Source organism: Dermacentor silvarum, chromosome 7, assembly GCF_013339745.2.
Source record: "Dermacentor silvarum isolate Dsil-2018 chromosome 7, BIME_Dsil_1.4, whole genome shotgun sequence".
Classification (NCBI taxonomy): domain Eukaryota; kingdom Metazoa; phylum Arthropoda; class Arachnida; order Ixodida; family Ixodidae; genus Dermacentor; species Dermacentor silvarum.
In genome coordinates, this window is record NC_051160.1 from 28461141 (window position 1) to 28487039 (window position 25899).

The 25899-nt window shown below is 46.3% G+C and overlaps 1 protein-coding gene across 3 annotated transcripts in view; it reads right to left on the minus strand.

The window, feature by feature from the left end:
• The window catches only part of LOC119457830 (homeobox protein Meis1), a 343572-nt gene extending 318706 nt beyond the window's left edge, over positions 1 to 24866 (minus strand). Inside the window, exon 1 of one of the 3 annotated variants that reach the window (XM_037719582.2) lies at positions 22121 to 24866. In XM_037719582.2, coding sequence (XP_037575510.1) covers positions 22121 to 22132 — 12 coding nt within the window. In that variant the 5' untranslated portion in view covers positions 22133 to 24866. The remainder of the gene's footprint in view (positions 1 to 22120) is intronic. The other 2 variants (XM_037719581.2, XM_037719584.2) reach the window with 2 other exon arrangements.
• Positions 24867 to 25899: the final 1033 nt, after the last annotated feature.

The window sequence follows — 25899 nt, forward strand, 5'->3', positions numbered from 1 at the left end:
GGATGCCGCTTCCCGTCCGTAAACTTTTGACGCAGGCTTCATCGCGAACTGTACGACCTTATACGCAGGCGTGGACGTCTTATTATACTCACGAGGGGAGCATTGGCCAAAAGAAATCGCAGGGCGTCCGAGGCATCCGAGAAGCACGTAGCCATCGCACCACGTGTCAAAAGCAACCAGCAGGAACTTCAACGAATTTCGCGGCCGTCCTTCCTCGACCAAGGGAATCGACGTCTTCGACAGTGGAACAGCGGCGACACAAGTGCCAAGCAGCAAGTGGGCTAAAGCGAGACCTGCACTTGTCCCACGTGACGCAAAAGGCTAACGACGAATTGGCAGGGCCAAAAAAAGAAGAAAAGGGAGGGGCGGGGGATAAAGAAAAAGCTGGCGACTACACTGACCCCCAAGGCTGTTGGACCTCGGGAACACAGGGGGAGGAATACACGACTGGGTCCAAGAGAAAAAGTGAATGTACGTTGCTCCAGGGACGAGACACGCGATCCGACATGCTAAAGAACGTGTCGCATTTTTCCAGTGAAAACGCCTCCCAAGAGTATCGGGGGATTAGTGGAAAATAGGCGTGACGAACGCGCGTGAATGCACGGCCACCGCAAACCTGTATGGACAGCGCTGACAGATCTGTTTCGTCGTTAGACATCTAGACATCTCCCTGTCTTCACACTGCAAGTGAGTACACCATAAAGCCCCCCCCCCCCCCCCCACACACACACACACACAAGAAAAGGCGTCTGTGCGATGAGGGGGGGTGGGGTGCCATATTTACACGCAAATAACATTGACCACGAATATAACTTTCTTCCATTTTTCTCTCTCTCTCTCTCTTAGGACTGGAAAACATGGGCCAGGTGGCGCTGTTGCGCCTTGGGCAGCTAGGAAACATAAACAGATCAGCCGTAGAGATCAGCAAGAGACGATTGGAGTACTGGTGGAAACAAAGCAGGGAAAAGATGGATACGACCTGATCTCTTAAAATCATAGGCAGCGGCACAAGGTAAATTTTTGAAAAAGAAAAATAATAATGAAAGGTATACAAAAATGCTAGATAAAGAACATGTATAGTATACCTGATTACATCGAGCAGGCTAGGTGACTATTTGTCGCCGCCCCGTTTCAAAGGGGATGCCAATAAATCACCATCATCATCATCATCATCATCAGCTGAATGATGAAGCGATTATCGTGTACGCCTTGACCAAAACGCATCTACGAGATTTTGAGCAGCCGCCTGTTATTGGCAATTTTGTATGGGAAGGGTGCAACAGAATGATCGGGTCAAGGAAAGGCGGTGGCGTAGGCATACTAATTGGGCGAGGTCTGAAGTGGCAAAGCGTAAAAGAGACTTGTAAGGAGCATTTATGGATTAGCGGCACATGGCACGGCAAGAAGAGCTTACCTACGGACAGGTAGTGGTAGCAGAGAAAAAATAATGAATTCGTTGATTGCATTAGAAGCGATATTAATAAGTTCAGTAAAACGGGCCAGGTGATATTAGTGGGAGATATGAACGCGCACATGGACGACTTAGACGGATATACTGATTACAACGGCTATCTAGTGCTGGATCTGTGTGATGAACGGAACCTTATGGTAGTTAACAGGGACAATAAGCGTCATGGACAGGTAACGTGGCAATGCGGAAACAGGCAGTCATGTATACTACGCCTTAGTCTCAGAAATGGTCTACGAAAAACTAGACCAAATGATAGTAGACGAAAATGGAAAGAAATAGCCCTGGGTAGCGATCACAGACGTTTAGCATTAAAGTTTGCGAGAGATACCAACGCAGAACACGAACCTCAGAGTTGAACCTCAGAGTTCTTAAATATGAATGAAGAGCAAATAATAGAGATCGCAAAAAAAAAAAAAAAAAACAGAAGAAAATTGAGGCTTTTCCTACAGCAGTCTGGGAATATAAGGAACTGGCGGACGTTATGCAGCATGAAATAAGGCACACACGGCAAAACAACTGTTGGATTGGAAAGAGGAAACCACGTAAGTGGTGGAACAAGGAAATAAAACAAGCTATAGAAGAGCGTAAAGACGCATCTAGGGCTCATCGAGAAGCCAAAAAGTTGGGATTACACGAAGAGGTGCACCTTAGATGGAGCACATGCCGAGAAATCAAAAGGGTGGCGAGTGAGAGATCGTGCAAGAGAAAATTATATGCGCAAGTGAACGTCGGGTGCATGACCGTGTAGCAAGACTCGATCTGCATCAAGCCCAATCCGGATCGGCCCCGATCGCGATCGGAAATGTAGGTGCGAAACCGGTCTAAGACTCGTAGCCGTAGTGGCAGTATGAATTAAAGTACATCTTAGTTGACTAAGTAAAAACGACATGTTGTGCTAGGGGTCTTCTATGTGTATCCTGACAGCGGACAATTTCATTTATGCTTATTAATTAAAGCCAACATCTTTCGTAGCGACTTTACTACCACTGTTCCATATCGGGTACGCTTTCAAACGTCTTTGCGCGGGCGATCCCTGAGGTAGTGCACCCCCCAACCGCGCCAATTAAGTTTCACAATTTTCAGGTTTGAGCTCCGCGAAGATTTAAGTTAAAGATGCACGCACTGTCGGTGTGTCGTTTCGTGGCATTTCTTTGTAGGCAGCCATTCTCACAATTCTGAGGAATAATTTTGTCAAGAATGTGAGACCTGGCATGGTCAACTTTAGTGATACAATGGTGTGGCCACTTCTTTCTCCGTGGGTGTGGCAATATAAATTCCGCATGTCAGTCACGGTGTCACGGTCATATTGTATATGTATAGTACATACGTAAATCATGCATATAGCATACGCATATCTAAATGATGTACGAAACGTCACGGCGATGCCGACGGCAAAACAAAATTCGATTGGGATGTCCACATAATTGCTAACCCCCTAAAATGTGATCATCGGACAAAATTACAAAAGCCGGGTAGGTTTCACACAGCGGCGACAAGGCCTTCGGCAACACCGAGTTTGAGTTATACGACAATTCAATGCAACAGAAGCCAGCGTGCTAGGATATGCGTAAAAGAAAAAAAAAAAAAGAAAGGCAAGAAAGTGCATTGTTTATTTCTATCCGATTTCAATTCAAGGCAACAGAGAATCCGCCAGGCTTAAAATGTGAGAAACAAGAACGAGTACTGTTTATTAATTTCTGATTTGAAACTCGCTAATAAGCATGCCTGGGGTTATAAGTGTTTTTCATATTGTTTGGTAGGTTCATCCGTATGCAATCAATCGCGTGTGTGTGCGTGCGTGTGCTGGTGTCGAGGGCGCGAAGATTGAAGTTTTGCCTGCAGCGGCTAAAGTGCGTCTACAGCAGCATGCACTGCAGGTACAGTAGGTGTCGGCAACGCTTAGCTAAAACTCACTATAGATCCACGGCGCGCAGCGCGCACGATTAGCACTGAGCGTGCGAATATGCGGCGGCGCTGCCGTCGCATTCTGTGTGTTCCCTTGGATTTTTTTTTTTTTTAAGCTCACGAATTCCAACTGGCGCCAGCATTCTCAGCAGCCACGATTAAAAGGTAACCATGTATTCAATAACAACAACAACAACAAATATTTTGAAAATATCATCGTTGGAAGAAGCCAACAGCGAAGAAGGATCGTTTCGACGCCACCGTCGTCTGCTATTTTTCGTCTGCACGATACCCTACAGCCCTTTGTTTACAAACACGCCGCTTGTCTACAACCGCGATCGCGCGCGCCACACACACACATCAACGCACCCCTGCGTAACCCAGAGCTATTCGCGCTCATGCGCACAGACGCACACAGAGAGAAGCTCATACATCTCAATTGAGCGTCCAGCTATATAGTCGGCGGCCGACAGGCCCGAAGAGCCATTCACCGCCGCGGCCACACGCACATCAACGCCCGCGGCCGACACGACAAAGTAACCACACCGTGTACGTATACACTATACGAGTGTTAGCCATCGCGAGCCGCAACACAGAAGTGGGAGAGAGAGCGAGAGAAGAGATAAAAATGTTAAAAAAAAGAGAGAGAAAGAAAAGCCGCCGTTTACCGAGCTGTCATGGGCAACACGTCCCGTTCCTCTTTGATTTAACTGCGCACGCGCTCGCCAAAAGTGGCAAATGTGGGGTAATTATACGACCGAGAGAGCCAACCGCAGCAAGAGGCTATCAGTCGTCGTCGCTGTACAACGCTCGCTCTTCTTGCCTCCGCCAGTCACACACACACGCCGCCTACCCCCCCCCCCCCCCCCCCAAAAAAAAAAAAAAAAAAAAGCTCTCGACGTCCGCCCAAACAACACCGCAACAAACCACCAACGCCGGAGCATACCGAACGGTTTCGAAAGCGGGGTGCAAATACATAAAAATAAGAAATAAATAGACAGAAGCACCAGCAGTCGGCGAGCTCTATCTATCGTTTCAAACGTGAGACGGACACGGACATGCAGACGGGAGGGAGACGGAAAGGAGGAGGTTGCCAGAGGAGAGAGAGAGGGAGGAGGGGACAGCGTCAGGAGAAAGAAATAACACGCCGCCACATAAATCACGAACCGGGGTATCGCCATAAATCATGGCTCCGGCGTTCTACGGGGCGCGCCGCGGCGAAGCGACGGAGACCTACGAGCTAGCCGGCTTTTTTGCGACGTCGTCGTCGTACGCCTCCTCCTCCTCTTCGTCTACCCTCCTCGCCCGATACACATCGGCCATGCTGTTGCCGCTGCTTCCGACCCCGTCTTGTTTTCTCGGCTCCGGCTCCTTTCGCCGGTCGTTGGTATCACTCCGCCCGGCTCGCGCCAAGCACCCCCCCCCCCCCTCCCCTCTGCGGTGGCTATATAACCAGGCGATTACGACTAGCGCCCGTACGCCAAATGCCAGAGACACCCCCTACGTCCGTTCGCCTGAGGCCGGCGCAGACGCGCCGACCATGTGTACGGTCCACCGTCTGTGGTTCTCGGCTGCCCGCACTCCTTCCTGGCGAGAAAAGAACTGAGAGCGCACTGGCAATGAGCGACACGATTGAAACCAAACGAGTCGGCCCAACTCGTGACCGTCACGTAAGAGCCCGCGGTAGGTTTTAGTGTAACCGCTGTGCAGGCCGATCTGAGCCAGAGCAGCCGAACAAGTGCGCGTCGATTAAAAAAGTCGCAGTTTCGCCTAAAAGGCGAAGCATCGATTTCGATAGCAAATTAGTAGACAGCTATACGAAGTAAGGATATTAGTTTTATCGGCCTTATAGAGTGGTAGATAATCGCTTACTAACTAAATAAAAAAGCACAGTGTCACACGAGCACAAGTAAACATGAACACATCTCGCTCGATGACCGCGGCAACTCGTCAAAACGCTGGAGTGAGAAAGCGCGTAAGCAGCAGCGGGCAAATTGACCTTCGCGCTGTTTTCTCGTCTCGTTTCTACGCGAACTAAACGTCGAAAGCACAGCGCATACGAATCTACCGGCACTCAGCGCCTGCACTTTGTACCCATCCCAGATGGCTTTGAAGATGAGGCCCCCGCGGGCGCACACTTCGGCCACATAGCAGATCGCCTTCAAGATACGGTGCCCGCGCGGCAGCTCCGTCAGCAGCAGCCGCAAAAGCAGAACGCACCCCCTACCCCTACCATCTCTCCTCCCCGTGCCCCCGAGCGAACGAAGAGCGCGCGCTTCCGGCCGCCTTCCTCTCTCGCGTGCGCGAGATAAAGCTACGGTTGCCGGCTCGCCCTCGCAAGCAGGCTTTCACTCGCCCCCTCAGCGTGCGGCGACTGTTTTATCACCGTTGGACTTTATACAGAACCTCACGGCGACGACGACGGCGGCAAAATGCGCTTGGAGTGTTCATATAATTGCTATCGCAATAAAACGTAAATGGAAAATGAGACATCTACCCAATCGTAGCAGTTGCTACAATTGATCATTTTCCATTTAATTACGTCACTCCACCTCGCGTGATTCCGCTGAATTATTACGTAAAAACAACTAACCGGCTGCCAAACAGTATCGTCCAATAATGCGCCGAGTCTCATAGGTCACGTGTCCGGCCGACTTTTCGGGGGGGAAAGGCGAAGGGAATGGCCTTCACAGGCTGCGTGTCGTAACACACCATTTAGTTTACTTGCTTACTCCACAGCGCTGGCAAATGGCCTTCTCAATAACGGGGGCGTGTTTATATTTCGGACACGGTCAAAATCCGCCACCTCGCCAAATTCGTCATCTTGTGTGCTTTCATTGGCCAACGCGTCTGCCACGGCCTCCCTAATTGGCTTAAAAAGCACCAACATGGCGGGACTCGACAACACGGACGAAAGCGCGAAGCACAATGTTCTATCGAAACTGAGGGAAAAAGCGAAGCGATTCCTGGCACCGACGCCACTGAAGCGGCCAGCGACGTGGAACAGGACGTGGAACAAACCCACTGATACACTTATTTTCGTCAGTGTCAGTTGAAAATTACTATCCAACTCTCTCTACTGCAGTCTCATTCCATACTGCTATCATGTACTAAACACATCATTTATTACCATATATTATGTATGTACTGCATTGATCGTGTGTGATAGTTTCATTACAGCCTATCCGGCGCTCATTGCTGTAAACTTGCAAAGCGTACGCTTATTTTATTCACTAATAGTTCCTCAAGCTCCACATTTATTCTTTTTTCCCTTGTTTTCTTTTGAGGGACACTAAATAGCACTGAATTACTAAAGATTGGTGAAGTATTTCTTCAAAACTCTACTTTCCTCATTTGAATGATAAAAGGTTGATTATTACCGGAGAAAATGAAGGCCAAACTTTCCTGCTTTTTTTATTTCGAGCCGGAAGACCATCGTCGTGAAAAAGCATCACTATGCAAATTCCCACGTGTAAACAGCTCAGCGCTTTCTTCGAAACGACAGCATCCGCACCTACCAGACCATCATTCAAATTATTTTTTCAGTAATTAAAGGCCTTCTGACGCGCTGCCTACCTTTCAGTCGACAACGCGCATGTCACATGTCACAGGAAGCGCATTTCGCATCGGAGCTTCGCAGAGAGTTCTTTATATAGCATGGCATAGCCGTCTAGCAGTTCGGATAGAATTGAAACGCGGGTTTTCGTAACGGCCCGTAACACCATTCCTTTTCTTTCATTCTTTTTTTTTTTTTTAAGACGACGCCAACGAGCTCAGGTCACCCCTACACGTAAGACTACTGTTGTGAGTGCCGCGGTATGGCTTCCTCGAAATGTCAACACCTGCTCAAAGACACCAGTTGGGCGAGCATATCCGCGGCGGCCTTCTTTTTATACATTTAGTTCCTTTATTATTCACTTGCACGGAGATCACGTTCTCGTCCTATATCAGTAATCAAACATGACTTTCCTAGTCAAATTTCTAGGAAATTTCTAGGTGCGCAGCTGGAGACAAAGACGAAGCAGAGAACGAGCAGCGAAACAGCCAGACGACGTTGCAGACGACAAGTGATGGAGAGCTTCTGCCCAAATGTGAATCTGGGGAGGGGGTGCAGCAAGAATCTTGCGACATTACAGCGCGTCTCGAAAACGTCAATGAGTAGCAAAAATTTCATTTCTTGGATAAATGCAAAACGACCTGTACAAAAAAAAAAAAAAAGATTATGCATCACCGAAGAAGCCGTTAGCGCCAACACGCGATAAGTCGAACACTGTCTCTCTCTCTCTTTCTCTCTCTCACGTTGCGATAAGAGTCCTGCACAGTTTTTGGTGCAAGGTTATACAGGCAACGCATCGGTGTTTGCGCGAGGACGCTGTACGTTGAAAGTAATACGTGTCACGACAAGATAACAGATTCTCAACCACCCAGCTCAGCTATCGTGTTCTTGCTTCAACCGGTTCAGCGGCCAAAGGACTACCGACACATTTTTTAACTTGTATCTATAGAAACTATACAACGCGCTTCTCTCACACAAAAGCATGAAAATTATGAACTGTGAAGGTATATAAAAAAAACACACTTCTAAGAGATGTTAATTTGATGCTAAAGTTGGTTTCGAAACGCCGCACCGGGCGTCACCAACATTACAGTGACGTCTTGACGCACAGCGATTTCCGATACCGTTGTGTAGCAATACGGTTAAGCATGACAACGTTGATCCTTTAAAAAAAAAATAGCAAGAATGATTCACACGTGTTTTATTTTCTTATACGAACCGAAACTGCTTCGTAAAAGGAAGTATTGTAGAGTAAATAGATGGCGCCTAAAACGAGTCGTCAATGACGTGTTTCCAACTCTGCAGTCCCTTCCGGCGCATGCAGCCCGCAAGGGCATAGACTTCGAGATCGGTAGTCGTTACTCAGAGGGGACCTTCAGCGGGACCTGGATTTGGACTCCATTATTATGTAGAGTGCTCTGATGTTCGAGGATGTTTTGTGTTGGGTTTAGAGGGCTTGCTCTTTCATTTATCTCTCTCTCTCTCTCTATATATATATATATATATATATATATATCACTGCTCGCAGATGTTTGGGGAGGAGAGGTAGAGAAATAAAGCTTCGCTTAAAAACAAAAGGATGTACTTCGATGCGAGCTATATATTTCAGTGCAAACACAAGCGTGCCACGAACATGACTGAAGGTGTTATTGAAAGCTCTGAAAAGCCGGAGATAAGGTAATTGCGCTATCATGATTGTTTTTTCGAACACGCTTGGCAGCTGCGGATATCCGCTTTGCGGCTTCGCATTGGTACTATACGTATATGGTAGAGTCAGAATACACGCGCTCCCTACGTTGATCGTAAAATTAAAAAAAAAAAAAAACATTTCATGAACTTGTTGTACATATAATGAATGGGCACAATGGTAGAGGTCGATCGTTAATCATGTCTGATAATTCTGCGGCTATGTAGGCAGGCACGTGTGTGTTATGGCCGACATTGTCGTTACGGCACTTGACAACAAGCTAAATGATGTTCTCGTGCTAACCACCAGGTTTTTAATAGCCCCAAAAATGAAGAGGGGGGGGGGGGGGAGGGAGCTTGAGGCCATTAATTTACCGCGATACTAGGCCTGTGACAGGTGAACATGCCTGTGCTTCGCCCGTATGCCTTCCAGTGCACATAATAGTAGGGATGTAGCTACGCAAACGCGCCAGAGCTGTCAGTTTTACGCACAACAACCTCCCACGTGAATGATGTCGATAGGCGATAAGCTAAAAGGGTTTCGCGATAACCTTTCCCAACAGGCTTAACTCTGAGCCGACTCAGTAAAACGCGGGTTTTATAGTTTTAAAGCGAACGCCTTTCTTTGGCTCTTTCGGTCGTTTTCGTGGTTGGTCGGACTCGGCAAAGAAAACGTTACGTCGCTCGTTCGTTCGTTCGGGCTATTCGCCTATACTTACACTGACATTGGTTTCTGCAAAATATTTTTGCAAGCACTGAAGGCGTGAAATCATCGGGCAGACCTATGTGGAGAAGAGTCGCATCTGAATGTAGCATCAGAGCGAGGGTGAAACAATTGATAGATTCATAGATAGATTGAAAGTAGCCGAAACATTGAATGACTGATATATTTCGCTTCATGTTCAAAGGGTACCGGCATGCTCCTTCTTCTGTTTCTCTTTTAATTGTATATATGTTTTCACACCAAATAATAATAATAATAATAATAATAATAATAATAATAATAATAATAATAATAATAATAATACATCAATGCTACGAGAATGATCTCAGTGGAATGCTTCGAATAAATTCCGGCAACCGATGGTGCACATCAAGCACAAACTGCCAATAACGAATGTTGTGCTATAGTTCAGTGATTATATAGCACGTCAATTTCTTCTTTTTCTGTTTCGTAATCACATCTGTTAAAATGTCATTTCTGTTCATACCAACATGCCCAAACTTGCGCTCTTTCAAGTTCATTTATTGTTCGCAATTATCATCCATTTGCAGGGAAAAAAAATGGCTTTTTTTATTGACAAACGTGAAAATATACATTTTCTTTATTCTTTTTTGTCAGTGTACCTTTCTCGACTGCCCCTAAACAGTCGACAATTTTCAGATTTATGTAAATATGTTTCAATGTCAAAATCAATAGATATACGGGACCGTTCATTGGCCAATACAGCGCGGCCAGAACTTAAGAATACAGCAAGTTCGTCGCTTTCGAAGTCGAAGGGAATTCGTATACATGCGCCAGCCAATCACGTTCGCTTATACTTCCGTGACGTCACTGTGGAGGCGAGCCTTCAACGAGTGCGTACACTCGAGAACTACTTTCTTGGAGCGGCAGAGGACGGAGGAGAAGATGCAACGCGGCTTAGTGGGCGGAGCTCGCGCTAAATTCTTGCGTTGTCGCCGAGAATGCTCTCCCTGTCCCTCCAAATATTTCATTCTATTGTAAGTAGGTTATAATGCACGAATAAAAGCTTCTTTCGATTCTGACGGGCAGTAAATGACAGGCGACATATCTTGTGACACAACGTTCTCCGACGACGCAAGACACTCAACGGCAGGCTGTCTATAGTCGTCGCATTTGTGTGAGCACGGGCGTCAAGAACGAGTTGTCAGAAGCGCGCGGCTTCGGTCTTGTCAGAGACGTCTCATTAAGGAAAGAAACAAGCGTTAATATTTCGCCGTTAAGTGCACGCGTGCGATTGATTGAACGGCCCCCGCTTTACGGAGGTACACATGTATAATAAATGCCTGCTGCTACACATTTCTCAAAATAGTCTTTTCTTTTATTTCTTTTTGACGTTTTAGCTGGTATTCGACAGACTTCTTACCGTAAAAAGGTCCGCTGATGTCTACATAATACAAAGGGCCCTTTGTTAATGTTATTTTATTTTAGGCATGCCTGTACTTTATATATTTTCTCTGCAAGCAAAATATATAGCAAAAAAATTATGCGCATCAAACGGTTGCAATAAAGCTAAAAAAATCTGGGGTCACACAAATTTAGAAAGACTCGGTTTTCAACATTCCCCTCCATGTTGCCTAGAACCAAAGTACAGCGAAACACCATCAGAATTGGAGGAAGCTTAAGCTTCGTCTTTAAGAATGGAACGCGATAGCATTCAAAGATCCCTCCTGGCTGCTTAGCAGGCTTTTTTTTTTTTCTCATATATTCAAATTACAATCCGACACTATCACGTCTGTAGGTTGTGGTTAAGTCATACTTAACGATTTTTCTGACGTATTTTACTTTGAGAAATTCAACTTTTGTTCACCAACGCTTTGCGCCACGCGAAGGGCCCGCCCGGTCGGTGTGGTTCGGGATGATGTGGTTCGGCATGATTATTTCCGCCAGACGCCGATGCTTACGCCGACACTGACACCAGATTTTCGGCGACACGAGGCCCTTAACTATCGCGTTAAAAACGTTCTCGCGCTGCAGAAGCAGATTTTCAAACTGCAATTTTTTAATGCCACAGTCGAAGCCAGAAAAGTCTAAAAACATCGATGACAAATACTAAAAAATTGTTTTATTGTTCAAAAATGCCGACTGCTTAATTCGAAAAAAAAAATCAAAACTGTTGTGCAACGACGCTGTGAACAGGCTTTCCCGATTACGTAGTCGCCCCTAGAAGTATGTACGACACATACAACCGAATTTATTCGTGATATTTATTCGGAAAACATTTCGTGTAACGGCGCCCGAAATTTTGGTTGATGCTCTGTACGCTGGGTGGCGCTGCTGCGGCTAATTGTGAGTCGGTAAATGTTCCCGAAGCTTGCTAAGTTCGCTGTTTCGCTCTTTTAGGATGCAAGTGTAGAGTCCCGTCGTTAGCCATAAGAAATATAACTATATAGGCTCGAGCAGTCGACGCCGTCAAAAGTTATGACGTCACAGCAAGCTGTCGCGGGAACTTCAAGACGGTGTCGCCACCTGCGGGTTTCGTTTCTCGCGTTTTTTTTTTTTTTTCCTGGCTCACCAAGGCTCATCTCGCGGTAAGATTGACTTTTTTTTGTTGTTATTGTAGAAAGGTAAATTTAGTAATACAGCTAAAACATTTTCTTTCTCTCTCTCTCTCTCTCTCTTAGTCCCTTTAAATGAGACGGAGTAACCATGTTCCACTTCTGCCAAACAGACTTTACTGCATTCACTTCCGCCGTATCGTCACATCTACGTTTAACGTCATCGAAAAAAGGCGCGTAGTATGCAACTATACTATACACACCTAATGACGTTAACATCACCGGTGTGGTCCTGGTGTAACGATAATCGAACATCTCCCCGGCTTATCATGTAACGACGCTAAGAAACCTGAACTACTACGCGCCTAGTGACGTTAACCTCACCAGTGTTGTAGCACTGGTGTAACGATAATCGAATACCTTCCCCGCCGGAGGCGGCCAACTTGAAGTTCGCATAAACAGCACAGCGAAAGAGAGGCCGCTAACATTTCTCTCTCTCCCCGTCGACTAAATTGGCACGAAAATGGCCGCTCACACGCTACGTGCCGGAATATATAGAAAGCATGCGTGTACATAGTGCCACAAATCACCGGCCACTTTAATTGAAAAGCGATAGGCCTCGCAACCCGAATGTGGAGAGCGCGGCGGACACACACGGTTGCTCGCGCGCGATATCTTTTATTTATTTATTTATTCGGTCTCCGACACATGTACGTACCTCGTACACTATATATCTATACACATCAGTTAATTGCCCTCCCTCTCGGCCTCGAGTACATCCCGGCGATTGAGAACGAAATATTCGACCGGCCCGCGCTGCGGAGGCAGCTGCATGCAGTGCGGCGATCGCTCGGTTATATATAATGACAGGCTCATTTGAAGCCGAATTGGCTCTTCCTCATGTGGAAGCGCGACGAGAACACCTTTAGGCGCGGACACATACTGTCACCTTAATGGAACGTGTTGCTGGGCTGAATGGTTCATACTTCCAGGTTAAACACGAGCGCACCTTCGACTCATGACAAAAGAAGGCCGACAAAAGACATACTATTAGGGGTGTGCGAATATTAGAAACTTTCAAATAACGAATCGAATAGTGCCCTATTCGAAAATGAGAATATATTTCGAATATGGCAAAACGTCAAATGCGCCCAAATAAACATAGAATTGCGAGCAAAAATACGATACATTACCCCCCCCCCCCCCCCCCCTGTGGGCATGGCATGGGCATAAAAGATGAGAACTTGCGTAATGGAGCAGGCTAAGTCAAATAGTTAGCCACACTTTACACGCTATACAGCGATTAATCGCGCTCTCTGAGGAGCCCTGTGCATGCGAAGAAACTACCTGTTTGCTCCTAATGCTTCATTTACGCTGCTAATAATGGACGCTTCGTACGTAGTATGTAATGACAGAAACTCGCTAACATTAATGCCACTGCGACTGTGAATTAACATCGTTTTATATGAATTGCGATAGCTGCAAATTCGTTATTCGAAAACTATTCGATATTCGATTCGCTTCTGAGAGGCACTGTTCGAATCGAATAGGACGCATATCGATTCGTTATTAGAAAGTTCCGAATATTCGCACACACCCCTGATTTATATAAATGTCCTCACGCAAAGCTGCGGAAGGACATAAGAGCCTCCACCACTGAGCGACCACGTCCGATACGACGATCGGTCTACTCTATTTCGCTGACTTGCACATTCTCGCAGGATCGTATTATTAAACGATAGATATAAAGCTATAGACGTATACGTGGCGTGTGCGACAAAAAAGAAACACTCGCTCCAGGAGGTGCCGTCAACACGCCCGTGTCCACATGGCGATAAGGGCGACGCACAGCGGGGAGAACGAAGTGGTAGAAAAAAAAAAACGTGGAGGAGGGAAGTGGGTATAGGTGAGAGTTTTGAAAGCGACAGCGCAAAAAAAGAGGAACGTAACCAAACCTTTCCGCCGCGTCCGAAAAAAGAAGTGGTACCGCGCAAACCACCCGCCGCGTTCGCTCTGTTATCGAAACGGGCGAAAGCGCTTTAGATTAGGGGACCGACCCACTCACCGGCGACGGCGTGCGGCTTTTCGTCGGACTGCCACCGGGAGCATATATATATATATGCCTCGTGAAAGCGACGAATTTTCTGCTTGCTTTCTTTGTTCTTGCTATTTTTTTTTCTTCTTTTCGCTGCTTCTTGTGCTTAGCGTGACCACGGCGAAAAGATCTGTGTCTGCCTGCCTGATGTAGCGTAGCCGCACTCAGACGGGAATTCGGCGCTTAGTTTATTGAAACTTTGGGGCAGTGAACTGGCACCTTTGGTAGTAGTTAACTGTCAAATTAACCATGCGCTCCAGTGTGTGTGTGTGTGTGTGTGTGTTTGCGCGTGTGTGTTTGCGTGTGTGTGTTTGCGTGTGTGTTTGCGTGTGCTTGTTTGCGTGTGCTTGTTTGCGTGTGCTTGTTTGCGTGTGCTTGTTTGCGTGTGTGTGTTTGCGTGTGCTTGTTTGCGTGTGCTTGTTTGCGTGTGTGTTTGTATGTGTATTTGCTTGTGTGTGTGCGCGTGTGTGTGCGCGTGTGTGTGTGTGTGCCGATAATATTCTACGACAAGCGTCATAAAAACAGGATGACTCATGACTTAAGAGGACAAATGCACGCTGCCGTACACTAGAGTATAGAAAAACCTAGCACAATTGCATGCCAAGCGACATCCCGAAACACCACTCCTTCTATGAGCACCGCCAAATACTGCTCGCTACCATCGTGAACAAACCCGAAATAATAACTTTCTAATAATATAACAGAAAAGTCGGACGACTGCGCTTTGAGTTGGAGACACATATTAGAGCGGTCGGTTAGAATTCCGACGCGCAATACAACCACTCTTTGATTGAAAGAGCCAATGGACACCACGACCTGAAGTCCATCAACGGTACTTTTCCAATTTCCGGCTTCAATATTTGATATGTCCTACAGGCCGAATGGGCCCTTGCGACAGTACACACAATAACATGCACCACACTAGCGAGGCGCACCATACTTAAGAAAAAAAAAATTACACGCTTCACTGTGACCTCGAAGTCTCAGCCAATGTGCAACGCTGCGAATTCTATGTGCAATTTTGTTGTTGCAGTTATTGACTATTTTACCGAAGCGGCGATGTGCCGTCATGTAGGGACTGTTAACACTGCCCTTTTCTAACAACCAAACCCAAGGTATTCAGTCGATTCGTACGCATGAAAGTGATTGCACTGGTGTGTTCGTATTTTCAGGACCATGTTATAATTTATATACGATTGCATACCACGCAGTCGCCGATGACGTCACAATCCGTGTTTCTCTCGCTAACGCTCGTTCAGTAACAAATATTCGAAATTATCCAATAACGAATCTAATATTGTGTTATTAGATTCGGTCTTCGAATCGAATATATCATTATTCGTAAATGCGAACGTTTTTTGAATATAGATTTCGAACATTTCAAGTCGTCACGTGTGCGCGGTGAAGCATAAGATCGTAGCACAAATGTCGTAAGTTTCATCTCGGCGACTATATAACAAACAAGAGCACTTTCGTAGTGGGGCTCGCCGCTCGGCAAGCCGGACTTTTCCATCATTCTTCGAATAGTCCTGGGTATGCAAACAACATCCAGTGTTTACTTCTATTGCTTCCATATGTGCATTTAATAAACTACGATTCCTAACGTGCGATGCGGTTACAGAAACTTGCGGAGTGAATAAAAGGAATAGCCGGCGCCAATTATCTCCTAAATACCATATAATAAAAAAAAACTAGGATGTGAATACCATTGTTTTGTATGGTTGGTGAGAACGGCTATTCTTTATTAGACAACCATTCGAGTACTACAATTCCGAATCGCATCTGGCACTATTCGATTCGTCTATACAATTACGTTTAAAAAAACATTACTACTCTCCGATCACTAATGATTCGGCGTCACAGCGAGTACAATTGAGAACATTGTTTGTAGCTATATACAACGGCACAAGATGCCGACACTAGTGAGTAGAGAAAATAGTTAACATGTTCTATAAAAGAAAGCCATACGGGCGACCTATTGGAACGAGGAGACACAGTATAGGTGAACTGAACTCGTGCTCTGGGGCGGTATAAGTATACATTTGTCACGACTCGTGAACCGCTTTCGCGTGAAGCACTACTATTTGTGGCGCAAGTTGGAATCAGCTAGCGCAAGACAGGGGTAATTGGAGATCGCAGGGAGAGGAGAGGCCTTCGTCCTGCAGTGGACATAAATAAAGGCTGATCATGATGATTGCTTTATTCTTCGGTGAGTTTTTTTTCCTTATATTCATAATGCGTGAGGGCAGAGAAGAATTTTATTAGTCTTCTTTTCAACCACGTGATTAGACATATAACCTCTGCAATGCTCATGTTCCGCGCGCGTGTGATGTAATGTGTTCTGCCTTCCTCTTCTGCGTCCCCCCCCCTTTTTTTTTTTTTAATGCGCATCATCCTTTGCATTATTCCAGGCACATTGCGGTATAGACTGCGATTTCCTGTATCGCCACACTTCGGACCTCTGTATACAAAATGAATGCATTACCGATAGCGGAATTGATTATCCACCTTCGAGCACAGCAGCCTAATGCCATAACTATACTAGGAAACGATCACCCGCGTATGTACTCATATATATATATATATATATATATATATATATATATATATATATATATATATATATATCGAGTATACTTTCCTCCTCTTCAAGTTAAGGAATTTTTTAAAATCGCCTGTCACAGGTAGCATAATTCGTATTGTTGAGCTGGGTTATTTGAAGAGGGCGGACATTAGTAGCACTAGAAATCGAAGCACATATTCAACTAATTAACAAAAATTGACTAACGAACTTCTTAGTTAATTACTTTACGACACATGTTGCAATTTACGAATTGTAGCCGGTGAGTTTGCAAAGACGCATCCACTTGAAATGAATTTCCAGGATGACACCAATTTTGAGATATTATTTCCCAAAGTGTGGGACGAAATACATGGGCGTTCCAGTTACTTTTGTGCTTCAATGCATAAAACAGCATTTTCGGAAAAAACGTGGAACAGTGCATTTTTACGGCGAGTTTGATGGCGCATATCTTCAAACTGGTGCCACTCTGGAAATTCATTCGAAGTAAATACGCCTGACAAACTCACCGGCTACAATTCGTAAATTACAATATGTGCCGAAAAGTAATTAACTAAGTTAATTAGTAAACTTTTGTTAATTAGTCAAACATGTGTTTCGATTTCTCGTGCTACTAGTGTCCGCCTCATCGAATAACCCAGCTCAAAGATAAGAATTACGCTACCCGCCACAGGCGATTTCTAAAAATTCCGTAAAGCTTAAAAATGAACACCCGGTATAACGCTACGTAGAATATGTGCCCCGCTATTATCGCCTTCACGATCGGCCCAGGTCGAACAGGCTTTAAAGATTCGTCGCCGGACAGCAAATGCACTTCTTCGTTTTATAACATATATACCGCATGACATGCAGCCAAGTGTATACGTACACGAGTGTACAACGCGTAGTTCGCTGATGACGTCACAATCCGCGTTTCTCTCGCTTACGCTCGTTCAGTACCTATATGTAGAATTCGACAATAGACACGTCGTTATAAGGTCGCGTCGAACGGCCGGTGTATAGAAATCCTGCCGTCGGCGTTACACGATCGTCTTGCTGTTGTCGTACAACACACACGCTTGCGTCATACACGTATAGCTGCTCGTCTTACACAAACACGTTGGACCACGTGGTGACGCTTTGCGTAACCCCAAATTATATACTGGGTCGCCAGCTTCCAGCAAAATGCTTCGCATGACGTCGATTCCCACAGTGCCGTGCGACCTGCTTCATTTTATTTTCTCCTCCTCTGCAAGCGGCCGGGCGTGGGAGACGATAGCCCACCTGACCTTCTGTGTGTTGTGTAGATGAATAATAATAATAATAATAATAATAATAATAATAATAATAATAATAATAATAATAATAATAATAATAATAATAATACGTCAGAGCAGAACAGTGACCGGCTACTGTCATGACATACATTTCTAAAATATCAATATTTCGCAACATGACATCATGTAAAACATGTAAAAACATCATTTGAACAATATATATATATATATATATATATATATATATATATATATATGTACACCACTCCGAATCATAATACGCCGTTTTATCCGAGCGAGGAATTTGCAATCCAGTCAACAGAAAGAAACTTCGACCAAGAGTTTGAAGGACACTGCAGCTAGTTTACATCGATGTAAAATTTAAAAACTTACAACCACCGCTTTACTTGCGGTTACCTAAAGTGTACGTAGGAGGTTCAACGTGCAGTTTTTTTTTCTTTTACTTGGCATATGTTAACAATGAAATTTGATGCGACTGATTCTGCGGTTTAATTTCAGTTAAATGGGCTTTTTTTTTCGTTTTTTTTTTTTTTCTATGGGGACCTGTCGGCTGCGTGTACAGTTTCTGAAAGCTGGCTTCGAAAAGGAAGAAATTGATCACCTTAGAGGCTTTGGCTTCGAATTCACGCAGCTTTTCGTTCGTATAAGAGCTACCTGCCATTGACAGGCCGCCTTAGATAATGCAGGTCTATCACTAACAGGCTTCCATCCTTACAAATAGTCAAAGCGTAAGAACATGGCTGTGGATACAAGCCTGGTTACGTTTTTTTTTTTTCGTTATAGCATTTGTCCATTTGCCTGATACACCGTACATTTCGAGAGCATCAAAACAATATGCCCCTGAGAATCTGAAGTCGTAAAAGAGAACGCGCTAGACACTGCTTTCGCTTAGCATGTACTATAGGCCATCATAAGTAAGTACGCGCCATGCTCACGCAAACACCTCACAGAAAAGCGAAAAGAGAAAGGAAAAAAATAAAAAAGCAAGTTTGGCATTTCGAATGAAGGCGTTTAGAGTCTAACGTTCGCTCATGTCAGCGAGGGAATTTTTTTACAAGGACAGGCCGACTGTACGACGCTGGGGGAAACGTCTACGACGTCGACAACCTTGGTTCCGAAGAAATTAATATAAATATTACGGGGCCCACATTTGCATACACGGGCGGAGACGAAGCTTCCTAAGGCACGCGAGGATGCTATGCTGGAAGGCACGGACACGTTTGTATGCATGACCAAACAAGCACCGTGAGAACATATCCTTTCTAGACAGTACGCAGGTTCGCGTCTATACTGTGCCGGTATACACACGTACGCTGATGCGCAGTTAAAAAAAAAAAAAAAACACGCATCTAAGCAACTTGTGTCCTCGAGGCAGCAGCAGCTTCTGCTAACTCGTCTCGCTTGGCTCTTAGCTGCCGCGGCAAGCTACTGTAGCTGCTTTATTGCAAGACGCCCCAGCCGCCGTCTCGCCCATTTCTCTCTTCTTCGCTTTCGAGTTGCGCAAAATGTCAGCCCTCGGCGCGTCTCACAACAGCGGCTGACATTTTCGCTACAGCGCAGAGAAAAATGGCAGTGGCGAAAAATGAAGAGAAAGAAAATGACACGAGGTCACGGCGGAGACGATGAACGTCACGGGCTGACGTCACGCGGTTCTGAGAAAAAAACGCTCACCACAGCCTCACCTGCACACACACACACACACCACACAGAACACATTCACGGAGTCGAAAGTGAAATCTGCCCCCAACCCCAAGGCGACGACATTTTGTTTCGAGCGCTTAACACGGATCAGTAACTTATTACACTCGGCGGTAAGATCGTCGACGTAACTTTAATGCCAGGGCCCGAAAAATATAAATAGGTAACTGTTTGCATCCAGAGCAGTTTGCGAGTGTCCCTCGCAAACTGCTCTGTCGACATACCGTAAGTTCCTTCCCGGCAAAAATGTCAACAGATACACGGAATAGGACCAGACGTCAACACAATATTTGCGACGCGGTATAGTAACGAATGACTTACACTACAGTTGCAAAGTTTGTTTCTGTTCCAACACGGCAAAACAGTGCAGATGATGTTATACACATACACATATACTGTCCCGTTTTTGTTCCCTTGTACTGTCGTCTGCCTTGTTCGTCTCGTTCAAGAATCCGTTCAGCGGCCCCGGTGTGCCGTTCTAACGAGGCAACACATATCAGCACACACATCATATGCACAAATACATCTTCCCAAAAGCGTACAGCGCATGGTCTACAGACTGTTTCAAACAGACTGTCCCGTTTTTATCCCTCGTACTGTCGTCTGCTGAGCCCATGCTCCGTCGTCTGCTCTATTCGCCACGTTCAAGGAATCCGTTCAGCGGCCACGGTGGACCGTTCTAACAAGGCAATCAATGCCCATCAGCACACACGTGTGCACGAAGACAATTTTCCAAAAAGCGTGCAGCGCATGGTCTATATAGACTGTGTCTCACACAGCATCAACAAGACTCAGGGCTACGCATCGACACACCACAATATACGCGGCAGTGGCACTGAGAGACGTCTGCACACAGTTTCAAAGGGGATGGTCACATCGCTTGCGGCGCTCACTCCTATCCGAAAGTTATAGTTCCATGGTATTACACCTGCAGTTTTTGTATAATCTTGTATAGAAGTATTTGTGGTATTGCTTGCACGATATTGGCACGCTTACATTGGTATGTTTGTTTGCCGGTGACCGGTTTTCAGGGAAATGTCACTGTCACCTATAATGTATCGGACATTTCTTTTAATGCTGTAGCTCGTTTTCTATAGCGAAATAATCGAGCCTAATCAAATTGCGCGCGTAACGCGGATGGTGGTGTGTGCGTTTTCGAATGTACACAGAACATCAGCTACATCACTCTGAAATGTGCGGTGATGCATGTATAAATAGCGTGGTGATTCGTTGCGATTCGAGCGTTATAGCTGCGTTTCTGGGCACGAAGTTCGCATGACAGAAAGTTAAATTCCTAACATACGTCTTTCTTTAAGTTTTTGCTTCTGCACCGTCACTACAATGTGACAATATGTACTTCCAATATGCTGACGCGTATTTATTTTACCGGTTTTGAACTTCTGATGCCGACCATATCGCCATAGACGGTTAAATTCCTAACACATGTTTTGGGGAAATTTTTGCGTCTGCGCCGTTGCTACAAGGTCACAATATTTACTTCCAATATGTTTATGCGTATTTATTCCACTGCTATTGAACTTCCGACGCAATTAAACCATATAAGTTATGTATCGAATACATGTTCTAAAAGGAGGTGTTTATATTTTGGGACTTCATTCTGTGATATGATATATATTATGTATTCCTAACAAAATACTACTTGAAGAAATACATAGAATACATAGCGCGCGTAATTTTAACTGGTCCTGGACGATGCCACCAGGGTCATTCAAATCGCCTAGCTGGCACATTCCAATCTCTCAGTGGTATAGTGACAAGTCTATACTTCCCAATTTTGAAGAGGACTGAGAACATTCGTAGACCACTTCCGCACTGAACAGCACAGTCTAGGTTTCGTACAAACAATTGATGAGAAGCCAAGTAATTAAAAAAAAATGGGGGGGGGGGGGGGGGGGGTGCATAGTGTGGCGCTTTCTTCGCTTCAATTCGAAGTCTAGCTCTCTCTAACTTGCCAGACAAACACGCCTATAGTTGAACCATCCTGGTCGTTCCGCGGCAACTATTTAGGGTATGTGAACTTGAGCCAGTTTTTCAGCGACTTCACCTTTCTGTTATCAAGATGTTCAACTATAACATATCTGAGCTCACTTACAAGAAAACTTAATTATATACAGCGTGTTCACGTCAGACTTAATTAACGCACTGGACACCGCTTTCTGTTACCAAAAGTGCGCTCAAATTGTGGTCGATTACCGTCGGTTAGGAACTTTGAGCTGGAATAACCTCAATTCAAATTTCAGATGCCTTCCTTCGTTGGATTCCTTTAAAAAAATGAGAGGGGCCATTTATGAACCGCATTCTATGCTTGAATTTGATATCTCTTCGTCTTTCTAATTGTTGTTAATGTTGCTACAAGTGTTTGTATGCTTAGCTATATAATTTACAGTTTGGAATTATTCTTTAGTCCCAAAAAATATTTCCTTGCACCACGTGTTCCATGCCAAGTTCAAACAAACTTCAATAACAGCAACTATATGCTACATTCCGGCATAGGAACATTCGTAGTTACGTGTTCACGAATTCACTCGCAAGAACACGTAACGACGGAGCAACGGAAAAGAAAAAAAAATTCAGGCCAGAAAATTCTTACCCGTTGAGCCATGTCAACTCCTGGGAAGTTCCTTGTTTTTCTCAGCAGCAGCTCCTTCGTAATACGGGAGCTTGACGGATGTTTCTTCCGTTGGTTGTGAACTGATGGGCGAAGGAGCAATTTTTTTTTTTTAAGCACCGACACTCACACAGTTGATGGTCTTCTTGAAACTGCAGAAATCGGAATCTTCTTGCACTTTGCCCAGCAAGTTAAGAAAAAAAAAAGAACTTGCACTTCTCTCGGAAAAGAGAACGGACAGGCGGCGCGAGGCACAAACACAGCGACTCACAAAGACGACAGCCACAGAAATCCTTCCTCTTTAGGCAGCCAAAAATGAGACGGAACGACCCTTTTCTCTTCTTCAAAGGGGGTGGTCGGTAGCCCGTCTAGAAAGGGCTCGACGACGTCCGGTAAGCGGTGTTCGCAGAACCCGACGACGACCAAGGAGGGATGTCTTCTCCTCGAAGGAGGAATATGACGAAGAAAGCAAGGAAGGTTGTTCCGTGCAGAATACGAGGTGCGTATAAGACACTCACGGACACAATGAATAGTAGATGCGTTTTTTTTCTTTCTAACTCTTCACCACGTGGTCGGGGACACTAGTACACACACGGTGCGACAGCGAGCTTCGGATGCACCCTTGAGGCGACAACACAACACACGCAAAAAAAAAAAAAAAAAAAGGCAAGTCGAAGAGGACGACGACGTTTTCAGTGGGCCAAGCACGCACACGGCTTGCTTCCAGAAAGGTAGGCAGACAGGCAGGACCGCAAGCTCAGTTTCTCAGATCTCCTGGCTTTATAGAGCAATAACGCTGCCAAGTAATGTCTTAGCACAGGCTCGCCTGGTCACAACTCCTGTGCCTTTCCGAAGAACTTGGCAATGTAGGGCGAGCACTATATGGTGGTGTGGCCACTTCCGAAAGTTGTCAACTCCTCTTCTTTTTTTTTTTTTTTTCTTTCCACAAATCAGCAGCGGTGGTGGTCTATTTTCGGGGTTCCTGGTGGTGGTGGGACGCAAGAACTTGTTGACGCGCAGCGAAGCACGGGTCTCAAATCGGTGGATCTCCTCGAAAGCCCGAGAGAAATCTTCGGAAACGAAGGTCGACACAGTAATCGCACTCGACGAAACAGGGAGAGCTTGGTCAGATAGGTGAAAACTCGCCGAAGGCTTGCCGTTTCTCCCGTCGACGACAGTGGATCGAGGTGTCACACCAATCGAGGTAACGGTGTCAGGGTCTCACTTTGTTTCCCCCCCTCAAAGCTCAGCACAACGCGAGTGCGATTTTTCTTTCTTCTTTTTTTAAGAAAAAGGAAAACGAAATGCGGTGTTCACGTCGTATGGTTGATCGGCCCGAGAGCAAACTAAACGCTTACCGAATGAAAACCTCTCCCGGCTAAGCTAAACGAAAGTAAAGCCAATCCCAGCCACTTCAAGAAATTAAAGGGCCGTATACTTAATTATTATTAATAATTTGGCCTTCGATACACACACTTTTATCGACCTTAAGGAATGCTACTGGAAAGCAAAGGATCTGTGATAAAATAAATAAAATAATTTTTGAAAGAAATGACAAGTTCCCCCCCTAAAAAGATCGAAAACAAAAATGGGGGGTACCGGAACAGAACCAAATCACCTAAAAGGGAACGCGATTACGAGGTTGGAACACATGGGGAATTTAGTCCAGCGCGCCCGGAGCGCCACGTTTGTGTTCCAAGAGGCCACCAGTTTGAATCGACCACCACAACGTGAACCCACCGTGACAAAACCAAAATTACTGCCCCTGAGGCGTGAAAAGAAAAACGAGTATTAAGAAAAGAAACCAAACCAATTATTCAACAGAGACCCTCGAGCGATAGTAAACACGCCCTCCCTGAAACACGCGATAAAAAAAAAAAGACAAATTATGAACCGCACAGCACTTCACAATCGCACTTCGACGAAACAGCGACGAGTCGAGGAGGCCGGCCGCCAATCACCCGTCGACGACGACGACGTGACACGCACCAGCGATGCGGGAGCACGGAAGACGACGGTCGCGTGAACGACTTGCAAAAAAACTCCGTGCCAGCCTTATTATTTCGGGGCCGAGGCGTTCGTTTTCACCGGTTGCCTCCTCCTATCGCATCGGCCTCGTAGACACCCAGATGACAGCCGGTTCCGTCCGCGCAGTAGTGAATCCACGACGGAAGCACCACGTGACGGAAGTAGCGACCGAAGAGCGTCGTCGATCCAAGATCCTGCGCTGGGCGGCGTGGTGGCGATGAGACAATCCAGCGATGCAGGCAGGCAGGCACACACACACACGACGTCGAATCCGAGAGAGGCGGTCCCCACCGTCCAACCAACCTCACACGCGCGCCCGCGCGCCGCACCTCACAACACGCGAACGAGATCACACAACAGGCAGTAGGCGGCGGCGGCGGTTATCGAAGTACTAAGTTCGGCAGGGTCTCGGAATCCCGCAGCTCTCGCTTCAGTTTTCGCCGATTTCCCGGGGGGAGGCGCGCGGTGCGCCTCACACAGTAACACTATAGCGAGCGGTTTTTTGTTTTGCGGCGTCGAGCGAACGCTTGAAGTGTGGGACACGCGGAGAGTCGCAGGATCGGCGGACCGACACCGCGCCGACTACTGAAAAAGCTGCGTGGTCGACGAGGGAGCAGCTCCGGCCCTGCCACTCTCTCGGGCGTTTTTTTTTTTTTTTTTTTTTCGGCAGCGGCGAGCGGGGAGAGCGGCCCCTCTCCTTCGAGGCGAGCTGCTCGGCCGCGGCGGCGGCGGGGTCGAGCCTTTCGAGTTGCGAGGGGGCGGTGACTGCACTGCGCCGCCGCCGGCGCGGTTCTGTGTGTGGGGGGAGGAGATTAGCGCGCGGGCCACGGAAGCATTTTGTCGTGATTGGTCGCGCGCGAATGACTGACGGGTCGAGGGCGCGCGCGCGCGCGCGAGAGAGGTTTCCCCGGAGGACTCGTGGTAGTGAAGAGGGGGTTGCGAAGCGGCGGGGAGGAAGGAATGCTCTCGCGCTGCTGCTGCAAGGACTGCGGCGTTTCGCGCGAAGCTGCCGCTGCTCCTGCTGCTTGGCTATGTGGTAGTGTGTATGCGAGAGATCTGGGGGGAAAAGCAAAAAAAAAAAGAAACGAAAGGTTGGCTGTGTGTGGCGCGAAGGCGGCAGCGCGTTGCGTGGAAAGCCGCTCGCGCGGAGTGGCGCTCCGATCGCTTGTCTGTCCGTATATCTGCGCCGGCGCGAAGGAGAAGGAGTCTTGCCCCGTCGGCCTCCTCTCGAGGTGTATCGGGTCGGCTTCAGCTGTTGTATGCGCAGCATGTTCTGCACTGCGCACGTTTATATATATATATTTTTTTGTCCGCGTGTCCCCGAATTTCTTTCTTTCTTGTTGTTTATGTTATTCCGTTCCATCGACTCGGCACGCCGAACCAGGTGTGTGTGTTCTAAGAGAGCGAGAACAGCAGCTGTGTGGCTAGTCGACCATATTAAATTATATATTAATGAAATTGTTGGGTTTTACGTGCCCGAAGATCTGATTTTTGAGGCACGCCGTAGTGGGGGACTCGGGAATAATTTTGGCCACCGAGGGCTGAGCGTTTCTGCATTTCGTTCCCATCGAAATGCGGACCACGACTCAGCATGCAGTACCTTGCGGCAAGCGCATACCAAGAAAAAGTTTTTTCATTGTTTAACGTGACGGTACGTAGCAGACATGCAACACTCTCACCGCACATCATTTTTTTTTTGACACGTTGCAAACCATCGAGCTCTTGGATTAATT